This window comes from Ambystoma mexicanum, chromosome 10, assembly GCF_040938575.1.
Source record: "Ambystoma mexicanum isolate Mex_15411 chromosome 10, UKY_AmexF1_1, whole genome shotgun sequence".
NCBI lineage: Eukaryota > Metazoa > Chordata > Amphibia > Caudata > Ambystomatidae > Ambystoma > Ambystoma mexicanum.
In genome coordinates this window covers 109,813,175-109,831,001 of record NC_090932.1, presented here as the reverse complement: position 1 = coordinate 109,831,001, position 17,827 = coordinate 109,813,175, and the positions used below count along the sequence as shown (strand labels likewise).

The following is a 17,827-nucleotide window of genomic DNA, read 5'->3' as shown; positions in this document are numbered from 1 at the left end:
GCTGACGCTGGCCAAAGCTGGTCTGGCACACGCGTCCATCAAGATTCATCTTGCTGCGATCTCCCGATACACCAGAACCACGGGGCGGACGTCCTTGTGGTCTCATCGTCTGGTGAAAGAGTTCATGAAGGGACTGTTCAGATCGTTCCCGCCGGTGAAGGCTCCGGCCCCGGCGTGGGAGCTCAACGTGGTGCTGACCAAGCTCATGGGACCTCCGTTCGAGCCTCTGCACTCGGCCCCGTTGAAGTTTCTATCGTGGAAAACAGCTTTTCTTGTGGCCATCACCTCCGCACGACGAGTGGGAGAGATCCAGGCCCTTTCCTGCAAGGCCCCGTACTTGACTTTCCACGACACGAGGGTAGTGCTCAGGACGCACCCCTCCTTCATGCCCAAGGTACCGTCGGACTTCCATCTCAACGAACCCTTGGTGTTACCTGTGTTTTTCCCGTCGCCTTCGTCGCCGGCTGAGAGGACTTTGCACTCGCTGGATGTAGCTAGAGCGCTGAAGTTCTACGTGGACCGCACGAAGGGTTTTCGGAAGACGTCACAACTCTTTGTGAACTTTGGACCTGTCAATCAGGGGAAAGCTCTCTCGAAGGCTTCCATCTCCAGTTGGCTCTCCGGCTGTATCATGTGCTGTCACCGGTTGGCAAACCGACCGCTGCCTGGCCGTCTGAGAGCCCATTCCACCAGAGCGATCGCAGCTACCACGGCGTTCCTATCTGGTGTGCCCCTGCTGGACATATGCAGGGCTGCTACGTGGAGGTCGACGCACACCTTCACGAAATTCTACTGCGTCGACCGGGATTCCAGGGAGGAGTCCAGGGTCGGCCAAGCAGTGCTGCGCAACCTGTTCGCCTGAGGTGAGCCTGGTGAGGAGGTAAGATGCTTAATGTTGAGTTTATGTGATGCTTAATGTTGAGCCTTTGCCACCTCCCGTGGTTGTGCATGTGTGTACTGCTATGTATTCTTTATTCATGAGCATGTGAATCCATGCCAGACCCCATGCTGGAGAAGGAACAAGTTACTTACCTGTAACTGTTGTTCTCCAGCATGGGTCTGGCATGGATTCACATGCGAACCCTCCCCCCTACCCCTCTGCGGCTCTTCACTTGGTCATACTGCCACTTCACGTGCTTCCAAATCTGAAGATGGCTGCCAGAGGCGGTGCTTAGGTAGAGGGCAGTCATTGGCTGTGGTCAGTATGACGCAGAGACCAGTGATTGGTTATTACTACGAAAGACAGATCAGAAACGAAACTGATACTGGTTTTTTCTTTACCGAGGATTCCCAGCCTGACGACGGGGAATATTCATGAGCATGTGAATCCATGCCAGACCCATGCTGGAGAACAACAGTTACAGGTAAGTAACTTGTTCCTTAGACAACTGGCTCATCTGTGCAACAACTGTGATTAAGGCACAAAAATCCATCTCAAGAGTACAACAGGTGCTTCAATGCCTAGGCTTTACCATAAATTACAGGAAATCCTCTACTCTGCCATCGAAGGAGTCTTTCTTGGGGTGCACAGTGTTGCACAAGGGAAGCGCTGTTGTAAGGCCATCGGCAGACGTAATCAAGACTTCATCATGGATGCCCACCTTCAAGCCAGGGTGATGGGTGTCCATTCGCAAATGCATGGGTAAACACCATGTTGTCTTGCCTGCCACTCATCCCCAATTGCAGGCTCCTGCAGGATTTTCAAGCCAATAAATGGTGCCAGATCACTGGGCCTTTGGGAAGACAATGTACAAGTTACGCCCTAGATCAGACTCAAGCTCACTTGGTGGGCCCTCAGAGAATGTCACTGTGGGAAAGTCCCCCAAAGGAACAAATACACAAGAAGACGCTAGTCACAGATGCCTAGTCTGGTTGGGGAGCACACGTATGTCGGGTCCCCAGGTAACGGGAGGTAATTGTCTAGGTACCGTAGAGGGCATTAGTAGTTGTAGCCTGTTTTAGGGAGGGTTGGATTGTTTGCAACTACAATTTTCCTTAACCTTAATATCAGCTAGCTACTATTGTCTCTGCCCAAGATGGAATCCTTCCTGCACAGCAGTGATTGGCTTAAGGACAATTGTGATGCAGTTTGGAACATCTGGAGAGATTCTACACTGCCTTTCAGTCAAGATCAGTTTAAGAGTGGTCACAGCGCTCAAGAGCTCCAGAGAAACCAGAGAAAAGAAACCACACTTTCAAGAAGATGTTCATCAGAAAGAGCCAGAGATTTTATTCGGATAAGTGACTTAAGGGAATGAGTTTTGTCAATGAAAAGGTCTTTAAGCAATTTTTATAAATAGAAGTATTGCATGTACAGTGTTAAGTTTGTTGAAGACAAGCCCGAAGACATAAACAGCATTGCAGTATACATAGTTTTTTCAAGTTAAAGTAATTTGTGCTTAAAAAAGCCTTTTAATGTTGAGTTGGTTATTTCAATGTGCGCACCAGCATCTGAGCAGAATATTTAACAGTGATCTGTCTGCGCGTGTGATACGAGACAATGCAATGTTTGTTTACTTTGAGCGCGTTTTAAAACACGTTGCGGTCGAGGAAAGGCCCTAGCGGCGTGTGCTTGTGTGACTGAGGAGGCTAGGCGAGTCGCGTCAAGCACTTCTAGGGTGGCTGAGTTGCGCGGTGTCAGAGGATCTGCTGGGGTGGCCAGCATATTGTGAGCATGGTATTCTTCTCCAGCATGGGGTCTGGCATGGATTCACATGCTCATGAATATTCACCGTCGTCAGGCTGGGAATCCTCGGTAAAGAAAAAAACCAGTATCAGTTTTGTTTCTGATCTGTCTTTCGTAGTAGTAACCAATCACTGATCTCTGCGTCATACTGACCACAGCCAATGACTGCCCTCTACCTAAGCCCCGCCTCTGGCAGCCATCTTCAGATTTTTACAGCACGTTCAAGTGTTGGGATCCTCGTGCTATTGCTCTCGAGCGTTAGTGCTATTTTTTCACGTTTTTTCTCAAAAAACTTCGATTTTTCGGTCAAAAGAGCCTCAAGCTCCACCGTTTCTTCATCCGATCAACGGGGACCCGTGTCGGATTCGTCTACCCCCCTCAAGGGTGAAGATTTTGTCGAGCCACGCTTTTGGAGGATTCCAGAAGTTTCTCAGGCCCATCTCGGACATGGCCCAGGAGAAGGGAAGCTCGACGCCCGGAAAGCTGTTCAGGGTCTGCCCTGGATGCCAGCTTCAGAATGTCTTTAAGGAGGACGAACACTCGTTTTGTCTTACTGCCTACATGAGGACAAGACGCACGTGGAGAAGGACTGTGCGTTTTGCGGCAATATGTCGGAGGGGACCATGAAGGACCGCCATCAACGTCTCGCCAACTGGCTGGAAGGGAAGAGCCCGTCAGGTGAGAAGAAGAAGAAGAAATCCGAGCGGTCTTCTAAGACCTTTGAGGACGCCCCGGCGACGGGGGTCCAACACAAGGCCAAGCACCGCGAGTCCGCTGGCACCGGGAGCGCCGAACGGTCGGGCTCTACGGGCGCCAGGCAGGGCGCATCCTCCCCGGCACCATCAACCACGAGCCAACGCTCTGGTTCGGGTAAGAGGAAGGCCGAGCACCCGGCGAAGCTCCTGGAGAGGCCCCGGTCGAGCTCGAAGGCCCCATCGGAGGGAGAGCGAGGCAGTGTCCCTCCCCCCAAGGAGAAGGCGGTGAGCGCACCTAAGGTGGTGAAAGCCTTAATCCATCCGGCCAAGGTCTCTATTGAGACAGTCGCGGCGGCCCTGGCTCAGCCTGTGGAGGCTATACCAGTGGTGGCGACCTCGGGGCTCAGAGTCTCCCTGCCACCGCGGAGGGAGTCCTCTTTTATGCCCATCGACAGGACCCCCGTAAAACCTCCGACGGAGAAGAAAAAGGGGGGGCAGGAGGTTGTCGTGGATTCAGCCTCAACCTCTGAGGAAGAGCTGATCGAGGTCTTAAGCCACAGCGTTGGCGTGGAAGAAGACCAGCCCGTCGGGAGGGATCCCGACGTAGGAGACGACGATAATGTTGAGGGTGCCGACGGGGCCCCTGACCGCCCTTCGGACTCCCCTCAACCAGCGCCGCAAGACAACTCGGCGGCCATTTTGTTGGCTATACAGTCCTTATGCTCTGAGATAAGGACAAGATAGCCGTTACCACCAGCGGAGGAACCGCTCCTGACGGGGGACCCGGAGCCAGGCCCTTCTGGGAGCCCTCCCCCTAAGAGAAGAAGGATTCATCCTCCACCTCCTTTTCAGCCATCGCGCCCTGTTCAGCCCTCCTCCCCGTCCACGACCCGTGGGGATGATACGGGGACTGACACAGCCACGACGGGTACGGACGACGAGGATCTGCCGTCGTCGCCTCCCATCCGGGCTTCCCCGTCCGACGAGATTGGATCGTTTCACTCCATGATCGCCAGGGCATCCGAGCTCTTCCAGCTCTGCCCGGAAGAGAAGAAGGAAGGTTTCCTTTATCAACGGCGCGAGGCCAAGAGGAAGACGGTCATCTCCGTGCCTCTACTGGACGATATTTGGGATGAGGGCCTCGCCCTCCTCAAGAACCCATCCACGACGCCGGCTAGAAGAGTTCGGTACGAGAAGAAGTACCGGGTCACGGACGCGGCCCCCTTGAAAGCGGGGAGGGTGCGGCCTCTACGTCGACTTCCCCGCCGGATGGCGAGGGAAAGAAATTGGATACGATGGGACGCAGGGTCATCTCGCCTGCAGCGACAACGATTAAGGCGGCCAACGCCTTGGCTATCGTAGCCCGCTACGACAGGGAGCTGTGGTACAAACTGGCCCCCCTGCTGGACTTCCTACTGGACGACAAGAGGGCAGATGCCCTAGAGATCTTGCAGGAAGGAGAGGTGGCGTCGGACCACGCCATTACGATTGCGACGGACATCGCTGACACTGGTTTTTGCCAGTTGGGCAACGGCGTGTGCCTTAGGCGGCATGGATGGCTCAAGGCTACGGACTTCCGTCAAGACGTGCAGACCAGAGTCTTGGACATGCCGTTCGATGGAAACAACCTGTTTGGGAAAACAGTGGACGATTCCCTTCAAGCCATCAAAGCAGACACGGAGACGGCCCGGGCTCTTGGGGTTCTCCAACAACGGCGGCCGCTCTTTCGGAGCGGCGGAGGCAAACAGGGTGCCTCCAAAGGTTCCGGAGGCGGATTTTCCACCCACCGTCAAGCGGCCTGTTCGTCGTCACAGGAAGCTTACAGGGGACGAGGCAAGTCAGACGGACCCCGCCGTCGTCGCCAAGGAGGTCAGGGTGGCAAAGCCTCGTCGAAGCAGGACTGAACCGGCCGTGGGGTCGTGCCCCCACCGAAGCACCCCGGTGGGAGGCCGGCTGGCGAGCTTCGTCAGCCTGTGGGAGTCCATCTCCACCGACCGTTGGGTGCTGGACGCCCTAGCCCAGGGTCACGCGCTTGAGTTTCAAAAAAGGTGCCCCCGCGTCCCCCCTTTGGCCAGGAAAGAACTTCACGTCCCTCAACTTCTCTTGGAGGTAAAGGCGATGCTCAGGAAGGGCGCCATCGAGCTCGTCCCAAAGAGGCTTCGGGGCTCCGGAGTCTACTCAAGATACTTCCTCGTGAAGAAGATGGGAGGATGGCGTCCCATCCTGGACCTACGACGACTGAAGAAATTCATCAAAGCACAGAAGTTCCGGATGGTCACCCTCCAACTCGTCCTGGGTCAGCTGGAGTAGGGCGAATTCCTGTGGTCGTTGGATTTGGAGGATGCCTACTTCCATATTCCCATCCTAAAGGGACACCGAAAGTTTCTCAGGTTCGTGGTCCAAGGGCGTCACTATCAGTTCAGAGCCCTTCCCTTCGGACTAAGGTCGGCACCCAGGGTGTTCACCAAGTGCCTCGCACCGGTGGCGGCGCAGCTGCGCCGAGAGGGGATCCACGTCTACCCCTACCTGGACGACTGGCTCATCCGAGCCAAGACGAGGGAGCTCGCCGTGGAGCACACGGCAAGGACCGTCCAACTTCTCACGGACCTGGGATTCTCCGTGAACTACGCCAAGTCCCACCTGGTACCCGCGCAAAACGCACTGTTTCTGGGAGCGAAGCTCGACACAGTGTCCCTTCTGGCCTCCCCGTCGGAGGAAAGGACCAGGTCCATCCTGGGCAAGGTACAGCGGATGTTGGCTTCCGACGCGGCCAAGGTGAGGTCCATCAAGTCCTTCCTCGGAATGATGTCTTCTTGCATCTACCTCATTCCCATGTGCAGGCTCCGGATGCGCCCGTTGCAGGAGTTTCTGGACGCGCGCTGGATCCAAACGACCGGCGGCTTCGAGGAGAGGATCACACTCGACGAGAGTTTCCGCCGAGCGGTCCGGTGGTGGGGCACCTGCGCGCATCTGACGGCGGGCATGGACTTCCAGACCCCAGACCACCAGGAGACAGTGACCACGGATGCCTCCCTGGAAGGGTGGGGAGCGCACACCGAAAATCTGCACGCGAGAGGCCTTTGGCTCCCGACGGAGAAGTCCCTCCATATCAATGTCCTGGAGCTCCGTGCAGTGTTCTGGGCCCTCGGGTCCTTCCTTCCGTCCCTCAAGGGCAAGGTGGTGAAGATCTTCACCGACAACACCACCACCATGTTTTACATCAGGAAACGGGGCGGAACCAGGTCCCCAGCACTGTCCAAGGAGGCGCAGGACCTGTGGCATTGGGCCGTCGCCCAAAGGATGTTTCTGGTGCCGTTTCATCTGGCAGGGATAAAAAACACCATCGCCGACTCACTCAGCAGGGAGCTGCGCTCGTGCCACGAGTGGGAACTACGGCAGGATCTAGTGGATCGCCTCTTCCGACGGTGGGGCACACCCCAGATCGACCTGTTCGCGACGGCGACGAACTCCAAGTGCCGGAGGTTCGCCAGCAGGTTTCCCCAGGCGAGGAGCATGGGCGATGCTTTCTCGTTCCCCTGGGAGGGCCTGTTCCTCTACGCGTTCCCTCCTTTGCCACTGCTAATCCGACTCGTCAGCCAGCTCAAGAGGTCACGGTGCAGGATGATCCTCGTCGCACCTGCGTGGCCGAGGCAGATATGGTTCCCGGACCTTCTGGACTTGTCAACGTCCCCGCCAATCAAGCTGCCGGTGGACGCGGATCTACTCTCCAGGGAAGGAGGTGCCATCCTCCACCACGACCCGAAATCGCTGAACTTGCAGGCCTGGCTCCTGCAGCGCTAGAGTTTGGAGGATACGACATACCGGCCGACTGCAGAGAGGTTCTTGCAAAGGCCAGGGCGTCCTCGACTCTTAAATGCTACGGACACAAATTGAAGAGGTTCTCTGTCTGGTGCCACGCACAGAAGATTAACCCTCTACGGATTACGGCTCCCCAGGTACTGCCGTACCTGTTGACGCTGGACTGGCACACGCGTCCATCAAGATTCATCTTGCTGCGATCTCCCGATACACCAGAACCACGGGGCGGACGTCCTTGTGGTCTCATCGTCTGGTGAAAGAGTTCATGAAGGGATGTTCAGATCGTTCCCGCCGGTGAAGGCTCCGGCCCCGGCGTGGGAGCTCAACGTGGTGCTGACCAAGCTCATGGGACCTCCGTTCGAGCCTCTGCACTCGGCCCCGTTGAAGTTTCTGTCGTGGAAAACAGCGTTTCTTGTGGCCATCACCTCCGCACGACGGGTGGGAGAGATCCAGGCCCTTTCCTGCAAGGCCCCGTACTTGACTTTTCACGACACGAGGGTAGTGCTCAGGACGCACCCCTCCTTCATGCCCAAGGTACCGTCGGACTTCCATCTCAACGAACCCTTGGTGTTGCCTGTGTTCTTCCCGTCGCCTTCGTCGCCGGCTGAGAGGACTTTGCACTCGCTGGATGTGGCTAGAGCGCTGAAGTTCTACGTGGACCGCACAAAGTGTTTTCGGAAGACGTCACAACTCTTTGTGAACTTTGGACCTGTCAATCAGGGGAAGGCTCTCTCGAAGGCTTCCATTTCCAGATGGCTCTCGGGCTGTATCATGTACTGTCATCGGTTGGCAAACCGACCGCTGCCTGGCCGTCCGAGAGCCCATTCCACCAGAGCGATCGCAGCTACCACGGCGTTCCTTTCTGGTGTGCCCCTGCTGGACATATGTAGGGCTGCTACGTGGAGGTCGACGCACACCTTCACGAAATTCTACTGCGTCGATCGGGATTCCAGGGAGGAGTCCAGGGTCGGCCAAGCAGTGCTGCGCAACCTGTTCGCCTGAGGTGAGCCTGGTGAGGAGGTAAGATGCTTAATGTTGAGTTTGATGTGATGCTTAATGTTGAGCCTTTGCCACCTCCCGTGGTTGTGCATGTGTGTACTGCTATGTATTCTTTATTCATGAGCATGTGAATCCATGCCAGACCCCATGCTGGAGAAGGAACAAGTTACTTACCTGTAACTGTTGTTCTCCAGCATGGGTCTGGCATGGATTCACATGCGAATCCTCCCGCCTACCCCTCGGCGGCTCTTCACTTGGTCATACTGCCACTTCACGTGCTTCCAAATCTGAAGATGGCTGCCAGAGGCAGTGCTTAGGTAGAGGGCAGTCATTGGCTGTGGTCAGTATGACGCAGAGACCAGTGATTGGTTACTACTACGAAAGACAGATCAGAAACGAAACTGATACTGTTTTTTTCTTTACCGAGGATTCCCAGCCTGACGACGGGGAATATTCATGAGCATGTGAATCCATGCCAGACCCATGCTGGAGAACAACAGTTACAGGTAAGTAACTTGTTCCTTACATGACACACCACTCTGATCAAACACCGCGCGCCTACCCAGACAACCCACCTCCAGTATCTTAGCCTTACTATCAGCACCCACCCCCTCCACCAACAACCGACCCCCAGTCACCACTTGCACCAGAGTGACATTCTCCACAGCCTCTTTCAACCACCCAGTAGCCACCATTGGATTCTCCCCCTGAAACGTTTTCCCACAACTATCTGGCTTCGACACCACCTTCCACACACTGTCATACTGCATCTGCTCCTCCCCATGCACACCGCTTCTTGAGGCCCCCAGCCCCTCCAAAATACACTTTTCCTGGGTACCCGACCCTGAGATATCCATAACCGTGCCCCCCCCCACCATCATTCTTTTGTGGATACCTGCTGCGATGCTGCCCCTCATTTCCCCGCTTCCCCCCTCCACAGATGTAGACTTCACAGTCAGTATCCTCCCCCTTTTCTCCCCTTCCTCCACCCCTCCCTTAATTTCAGCCTTCCCACCCCCCTTTCCCATTCTTACCACTTCCTCCGAGCGCACACTCCCCCTGCACCCTCCTAGAGAGTCCGCTCTATTTCCTTAATCCCAGCTCCCTCCACCCAGACACCGCTCCGCCCTGCCTGGGTCCGCCCACTTCCAGAGTGCCAAAGCGTTTATCTCCTCACACGCCTTCCGACGTGCCTCTTTCCCGCCCACCGCAACCGTTACTGGCGCTCCGCCATCTTTCGTCACGAGCCCAACCAGCAGCTTCTTCCCTCCGCCACGGCAGAGCTCGAGCATGGTATTCGTGTGAGGAGAAGCAGACTGCAACAATTGTTCCAGCGCAACGTGTCAGTGCTAAGTGTAGAGCGTGAGCGTGTGTAGTCCTTCATGCAGACAGGAGTAAATGCAGCAGCATGTCAACTGCAGATTAAGACGCACACATAATTTAATAGAAAAGCTGACAGAGAAAGCGGGGCAAAGCCACGTTGTCTAACGGAACAAAAAGCAGTCAGCAGAAGCGTGGCAAAGCTACGTAGTAACATTTAATGAAAAACAGCCAGGAGAAACATGGCAAAGCTATATTATGAATTAGGCCTGAGACTTTAAAAGTTCATTCCCAATCAGAACATTACAGAGTAAGGATTTGTTTTTAAAAGTTGTTGAAGATTTGTTTAACAAAAGACTGCAGTAAGAACTCTTTCTTAGGCGTGTTTCAAAACTTGAATCAAAAGGAACTAGAGAGAACATAAATCTATTATCATTTTCTGAGTGAGCAAGCAACAGGAGAAAGACTAGAAAAGCCACAGCGAGTACAGTAGTAAAAGACGGATTGCTGAAATACAGGAACCATAACATTTATTTAGGTTGCCTCTGGTCAAAAGGCAGAGGCAGTCGGGTAATCAGTGGGATTCTGGTTAACAGATCTATTTCCTAGGGCTAGTGTGTTTTGGCAAAATGTTTAAGCAGTGAGGTGGTATTTGCAGGTTTCCCAGAGTTCTGAGACGACCGGAAGTTGAAAGGAACCGGAGGGATCCTGACCATGTGTTGTTTTAGCCACTTCTCCATTTCCCCCAGTCTGGTTCTCAGTAGTTTCAACTGACTGCTGGGTGTACCGGTTTGGTGGATCTGGTGGGTTATTAGTCTGCTCCTGAAGGATTTCGCCGCTGGGACCTGATTACATAGACCTGCTTCATGTCGACGGACTCTGGACCGGTGAGGAGACAACCCTACATAGATATGTTCTAAAGTTCAGAGCTGTCAGATGGGCCCTCAGATTGTTCCTTCTGGTGTTACAGGGATCCACAATGACTTCTTACAGATAATTCAACTACAATGGAATGTATCGGGGAAACAAGACGGGACAAGATTGACCACCCTATCCCAGGAAGCCCAGCAAGTATGGCACTCTGCAATAGCCGACTGCATATTATTGGAGCTGCACCATCTCCCAGGAATCCATAATTCAGTGGTGCGTAGCCTCAGCAGAGCATTAACACTGTGCCATGAATTGGGAACTAAAGGACAGTCAACTCAAGGAAGTGTTCACACAATGGGGACACTCCTGATAGACTTGTTTCTCACCAGACAAAACAATTGCACATAGTTCACAATCAGAACTCCACAACAGGGATCAATGGGGCGACGCCTTCTCCATCCCATGGATGAACCTGTTTCCCTATGCGTTTCGCTCAATTCCAGTAATCTGTAAGAAGGTGCAAAGTATGAGAGCATATCCATGTCTGGTTATCCTAATTGCACCACACGGAGCATGCCAAATGTGGTATTCAGGCCTCCTCCAACTGTCAGAGGACCAGCCAATTCGTCTACACAACCACACCAACGTAATATCTGAAGACCACGGTTAAGTACTGCACCACAACCCACAGTACCTGAAATTGATAGCATGGTGCCTTACTTCACAGAATTCGTATACCTAACCATTGCTCAAAAGTGTACAGTTTTATCAGCTGTGAACGAGCCATGCTTGCGGTTCGTGAGGGATAAAGTGGTACTAAGCACCAACCCCCACTGAATCCCCAAGGTCCCTACTGACTTTCACAAAAGCTCAACCATTACATACATCACCAGCAGAAGTGGCATTGCATTCCCTAGATGTATAAAGAGCACTGAAGTGTTTCCTGGATAGGCACACTTTGTTCAGAAACTCCACCAGCTTTTTGTAGCTTTCAGCCCTTCAAATAAAGGGAAAGCAATCTAGAAGCAGTGGATCTCCAGATGGATGTAATTTGTGATATCGTTATGTCATACAAAGGCAAATAAAGGCACAAACCCGGTGCATACCCCTCCAGAAAAGCCACAGGGCGGCATCAGTGGTGTGTGGGCAGGAATTTCATTGATGGACTTATATCATACTGCCACCTGGGCTGTGCTGCACACTTTTACCAAACATTACCGCCCAAGAGGTGCAACGTGCGGCAGACGCAAGAATGGAGAGAGCCGTCCTTCAGCATCTGTTCCAGTAAGATAGGCCTTGACCAACATCTCAACCGCCATCAATAACCACTGATGTATATTCTATTCACAGTATGTGAATGTATGAAAAACCCAATGCTGGGGAAGGAGTATGTGCTTACCTTTTAACTCCTGTTCTCCAACATTGGCATCTTTCATAGATTCACAAGTGCTCTACATCCACCCCTGAGGTAAATGCCTAATTTCAAACATACACCTAGCCCGCACCGACGTTAGAATCGGAAGAGAGGCTCCAGGGGAGGGGCTAGACACTGTCACATTGTGTGGGACCAAAAGCACCCATAAGGAGGGTAATGTGCTACACATTACACCTGTTTTTTTCCTTCTAATAAAATAGGAAAGGTGTATCCGAAGATTCCCAGACTAATGGGGTGTATTCACAGCATGTGAATCTACGAAAGATACCAGTGCTGGAGAAAGGAGTTACAGGTTGGCAACTTGCTCCTTTCATTTGATTTTGAACCTAATTCTGGTATATCATTCGAACTGTAACATTTCATTTTAAAGTTATTCCGACAAAAGCATTCCATCTTCCAAGAAGGGGACCCCAAATCTGTTTTACCACCATATCTCCCGTTGTAATGTAGGTTTTAACAGGTAGGGACTGCACAGTAGCCCAGTTCTGACACAGTTCTGGAGCGTTTACACCAACTTTGTTCACGTATAATTGTCATTACTCTGATGTGTGCCACCAGCCTAGAGCTTAGTTGGGAATAATTAAATAAACTAAACCAAAATTTCAGGGTGGGAGGTCAGGCAACAGTTCCAATCTAAAATTAGACAAGCAACCAATAGTTAAGCTGCAGTCCTTTTTTCACAAAATGTTTAATTTTTTTATCAAAATGAATAGTATTAGTAGAGATAGAACACTCAAGGTATATTCAAGACACAACAATACAAAGTGAGTATGATCCAGTATAGACAACTGGATCTTAATGTGATGGTACAAAAAAAGTGTGCTGTATCGGGTAGAACACAAACAACTATGCAGTCACAGAAATACAACATAAACCCACATTAGTGGACATGTATATAAAAGACACAAAAAAATCAATGTTTCAAAAATGCATTGTCTTAATGGTCATATCGTCGACACAATGGTGTTTCGGCCTAGAAAGTGCTGTGTAGTATAGCTATGTAAGCAGGCCTTCATCAGGACTTGTGGAAACCTGAAAGGTGATCCTGGAGTGTCTATCTGGGGAAAAAACAGATGGGGAATTGTCAGTGGAACTATGACCTCTAATAAAATGAATAATTCAAAAAAGCTCTCATAAGATGCTAAAGGGGTCTCCTAAAGCTAGGGGCCTGAAATCTTACCAGAGATTTGTCCAATGCTATGGTACAAAAGAATATCCATCATCAGTCAAGATATCTGGGGTGTACTGAGTACGTCATGGAGGAACAGGAATTGAACCTGTAACGACATGTGCATAGTGCTGTAAAAATACAGTACAAAATAATAGGCCTTATAAATGCCCAATATACCAAGCCAAATATGGAGAATCTTACCTCAAACAGGTAAGTAATGCTCAGCCCGAAAAAATGGAGGCGGTAACTGCAAAACGTGATTCCTCCGCCAAATATATCAGAATGCGACTCAACTGTGTGGGGAAAATAAGAATAATGGAAAAAACTATATATAAAGATGGTGTCCTATATAGTATAAACATATAAAGATTATGTAGCACTAAACAGTGAAGGAAAGGGGCCAAAACATCACGTTATAGGCTAAACAACATACTTGATTACTTACAATTGTATGCGCAATTTTACGGCCGAGCCCAGGCAGGGGGTCTCAAAACGCGAGCGTCGTCACAGTGAAAGAGTATCCCTGGGAATCGCGAACAGAAAAAACAACAAAGCGTCTCAGTACTGATACTGATACTGTTTGAGGTAAGATTCTCCATATTTGGCTTGGTATATTGGGCATTTATAAGGCCTATTATTTTGTACTGTATTTTTACAGAACTATGCACATGTCGTTACAGGTTCAATTCCTGTTCCTCCATGACGTACTCAGTACACCCCAGATATCTTGACTGATGATGGATATTCTTTTGTACCATAGCATTGGACAAATCTCTGGTAAGATTTCAGGCCCCTAGCTTTAGGAGACCCCTTTAGCATCTTATGAGAGCTTTTTTGAATTATTCATTTTATTAGAGGTCATAGTTCCACTGACAATTCCCCATCTGTTTTTTCCCCAGATAGACACTCCAGGATCACCTTTCAGGTTTCCACAAGTCCTGATGAAGGCCTGCTTACATAGCTATACTACACAGCACTTTCTAGGCCGAAACACCATTGTGTCGACGATATGACCATTAAGACAATGCATTTTTGAAACATTGATTTTTTTGTGTCTTTTATATACATGTCCACTAATGTGGGTTTATGTTGTATTTCTGTGACTGCATAGTTGTTTGTGTTCTACCCGATACAGCACACTTTTTTTGTACCATCGCATTAAGATCCAGTTGTCTATACTGGATCATACTCACTTTGTATTGTTGTGTCTTGAATATACCTTGAGTGTTCTATCTCTACTAATACTATTCATTTTGATAAAAAAATTAAACATTTTGTGAAAAAAGGACTGCAGCTTAACTATTGGTTGCTTGTCTAATTTTAGATTGGAACTGTTGCCTGACCTCCCACCCTGAAATTTTGGTTTAGTTTATTTAATTATTCCCACCTGGGTTTTTCAGGGCTCTGCCAGGCGCCCTTTATATAATTTAGAGCTTAGTTGGGCCATCAAACATTGCCCATGGTTTATTTGGTTTAAGTTAACCAATTTGGCAAATAATTGCTGAAAGTGGAAGCCCTTGCAGAACTATTTTGTAGACTGTCCCACCTTCAAATATGCGCTTTCACAAAGCCAACAGTTTTTCTTTGCTAAAGGGCTATGCTTTGATATGATATGCCATTTATAATGCGCCTATACACAAGTGTTTCAAGGCGCGACGAGGCAAGGGAGGGGGGAACAAAGGGAGGACAGACAACGATCCTACTAGGCCAGGTATCATTCAGATCACACAAGTGCAAGGGGGTGGGGGGTGGGAGAGTACAATACATGGGAATATATGGTAACAATTAGTAACAGTAATGGCCAGCAGGTAGCAAGTGAAAGGTTACGTGCTGACATCAGGTGTCAAGTGCTGGTAAGGGGACTGAAGGGCATACAGAGACAGTCCCCAGTGCATGTGTGTGTGACTGGCTGGGGGACCTGGCCCAAGATCAGAGGGTGTCCTGGTAACCAGCGCAGTTCTGGTTAAAGCCAGGGGGTCAGCAGGGGAGAGGAGGAGAAAAAGCAGAAGCAAAGAGAAAGGTTTTGAGGTGCTTCCGGAACCAGAGATGGTTCTCCTGAAGTTTAAGGGAGGCTGTTCCAGAGGGAGGCCCCAGCTGAAGAGAGAGATCTACCACCAACTCATTGCTTGGAGAAGCGACTGACCCTGAGGGAGTTGGAGGCGGATGAGCGAAGGGCTCGAGAGGGAAGATATTTAGGAAGAGAGAGTTGAAGGTATTGAGGCCCTGTTCCCCAGAAGGCCTTGTGGACAATGCTTAGGGTTTTGAACTTAATCCTCACGGCCACTGGGAGCCAGTGCAGAGATTTCATTCCTGGAGAGATACGATCCCTGGGCTTGAGGCCAAGGACAAGTCTTGCCTAGAGAGAACCAGGGCTCTGGAGACGGTGAGCTTCTGGGGGAAGGAGAGGAAAGGAAGAATACCTCTGAGGAGGTGCAGCTGGTAGTGTGACTTTTTAGAGACGTCAGATGTGAGGAAAGAAAGAGTGTGGAGTCGAAGATTACCCTGAGGTTTTTAGCCTTGCAGGTGGGAGTAGGAAGAGGGCCAAGGAGGCCTGCCAGAGAGCAACAGGGAAGAATGGAGTAGGTGTGCCAATGAGGAGAATCTCGGTCTTACTGGCGTTAAGGCAGAGGTCATTGGTGGAACACCACTCCTGGATAGCAGACAGTCGGAGATGAGGGACAGAGAGGTGGCCGAAGGTAGCCTGAAAATGAGCGCAGTGTCATCTGCATAGCACTCTTAAGTTGGGGCAGAGAAAAGCAATGCGGTGGGCAAGGAGTGCCAGGTATTGGTTGAACAGCCAGGGAGAGAGGTTAGACCCCTGGGGGACACCACAGGTAGAAAAAAAGATAGCCGAGAGGAAGGACCCTAGTTGGACCTGGGAGGGTCGGTCGGAGAGGAAAGAAGTAAGCCACGCCAGGGCCTGGTCGCACAGGCCACTTTGCAGGTTCCAGAAGAGGTAGTTGACTTTGGCGATGCAGCTTTCAAGAGTGCATGCCCAGCACTGACCTAAACCCCCAGGATCTGGATGTGCCTTTAGATATTTCAAACCTCTTCTATACACTTATGGAATTAATCCTGTATAGTTACAAAACTAAAAATGGAAAAAAATTAAGATGGATGTTACACCTGAACAGACTTGCTGTCCTCTTGCAGTGCACTGAACATATGGCTTTCTGTCAAAATGCAAAATTAAAATGTATTCAGTAACTTGTCCAATTTAGTTGTTTCTTTATTAAAACAGTATAATGGGATGTTGGAAATTTAATTAGAAGTATTATATGCATCAAAGCATCATTGTTATTCGGCCATGACTCTACTGCTTAAATTATGGAAAAAATGACTTTTTTCGTATAGTGTCCTGATTTTCTGAGCAATAAACTTTGATTTATTTCATGAAACAGTGTCTGATTACAAATCTGATGGGTCCACCTGCAAAGGAATTGCAGTCACTGAAAGTGTTAGAGTTACGCGATCAGCGCTGAAACGAAAGGTGAGTTTACAAGGTGTGAAATAAATGTTTTCTTTCATCTTGCAGGTGCTTTCCAACATCTGCTTCATGTGCATTTCTCACCAAGCTAAACCATATAGTAACAATATGTATTTGAATAATGGGACAACCTAGTTCGCACATGTTTTTTTTGTGTGCTCTAAGACTATACAGAGCCATTGTAACAGATAATTTTCCTTCAAGATACTTGTAATCTCGGTTTCCCATATTGTGTTCATGAGAACACAGTACTGAAATAAATGTATCGACAAACTCTTGGGCGATCAACACGATTATGTTCAAACACTTCTCATAATGCTTGTTTGATGTTTTGCCTGCATGTCTGGTAGAATTGATTATCGAAGCTTGCAACACTATGAACAGTTTCAGCCTAAATTACAGAATGGTCCCTAATCCCTGCTTCATCACTTAAACAAAGGTGTGTTATCCTGAGTAAAACTATTTAGTCTCCATTGTGCCTAAATTGCCAAATTCAGGAGTCACTTGATGTGATTCAGTTGATAGTGTACCTGATTACTACATAAAAAACCTCTTGTGGTTAATTAGCCCATCTTGTCTATTCACATGTATGAATAAAAGTAGCCATTCGTATATTGCACACCATAGAATAATTTGCCTCTTGGCTTTCTCATTGTAACAAAACTTGAAGATCAATGGCCCCCTTCTGACAAAGTTAACCAAGTTATAACCCATGGTGTAATGGCACCTTAAATGTATATCTACTTACAATTAAGCACACCTGGAGGACTGGGGGGTGTCAAGTAACCAGACTACCTTTGCTCATGCGTCCTTTCCCGAATTCCATGGGCCCGTCAAAGTAACAGGTACTCTGGTGAAGGAGGGGGGGTGTATGGCGTTTCACAAATCCCCAGATGTAATCTCCGAAAGGTGGTGGAGGCTGAAATTGCTATCCATGCCCTAATTAATAATTAAAAACATTGCTCCTTGGTTCGAACCAACAATCCTCTGAGGAGGTTCACCACACTTCCTCCGCTCTGATGATTACATTCCACAAACTGGGATTTTCTATCAACCTCAAGATTTCTCTGCTGCAGCCTACACAGAACCTGACCTTTCCGGGTCTCATATGGGCACGAGCTCCAAGAGATTTCCCCTCGGATAAGATCATGGCCACCAAGAGGGACACTGGCCACTTTCTCAGCAGAGCAGAGGTGACCTCAGCCTGGTGGTACCCGCATCTCTTGGGTACCGTGGCAGCGTTCCTACTTGTGGTACCCCACACAAGAATCAAGATGAGATAACCGCTGCACTTCGCAGTCTCATTGAATTAGGAGCGATGCTCCCAAGCGGCGCTTGTCAGCAT

General features: G+C 50.0%; 1 protein-coding gene across 2 annotated transcripts in view; it reads left to right on the top strand.

Annotated features, from left to right (window-relative positions):
• CDCA2 (cell division cycle associated 2) overlaps positions 1-17,827 on the top strand; it is a 1,069,442-nt gene that overhangs the window by 860,923 nt on the left and 190,692 nt on the right. For both annotated transcript variants that reach the window (XM_069617593.1, XM_069617592.1), the window contains exon 13: positions 16,397-16,485. In XM_069617593.1, coding sequence (XP_069473694.1) covers positions 16,397-16,485 — 89 coding nt within the window. The remainder of the gene's footprint in view (positions 1-16,396; positions 16,486-17,827) is intronic.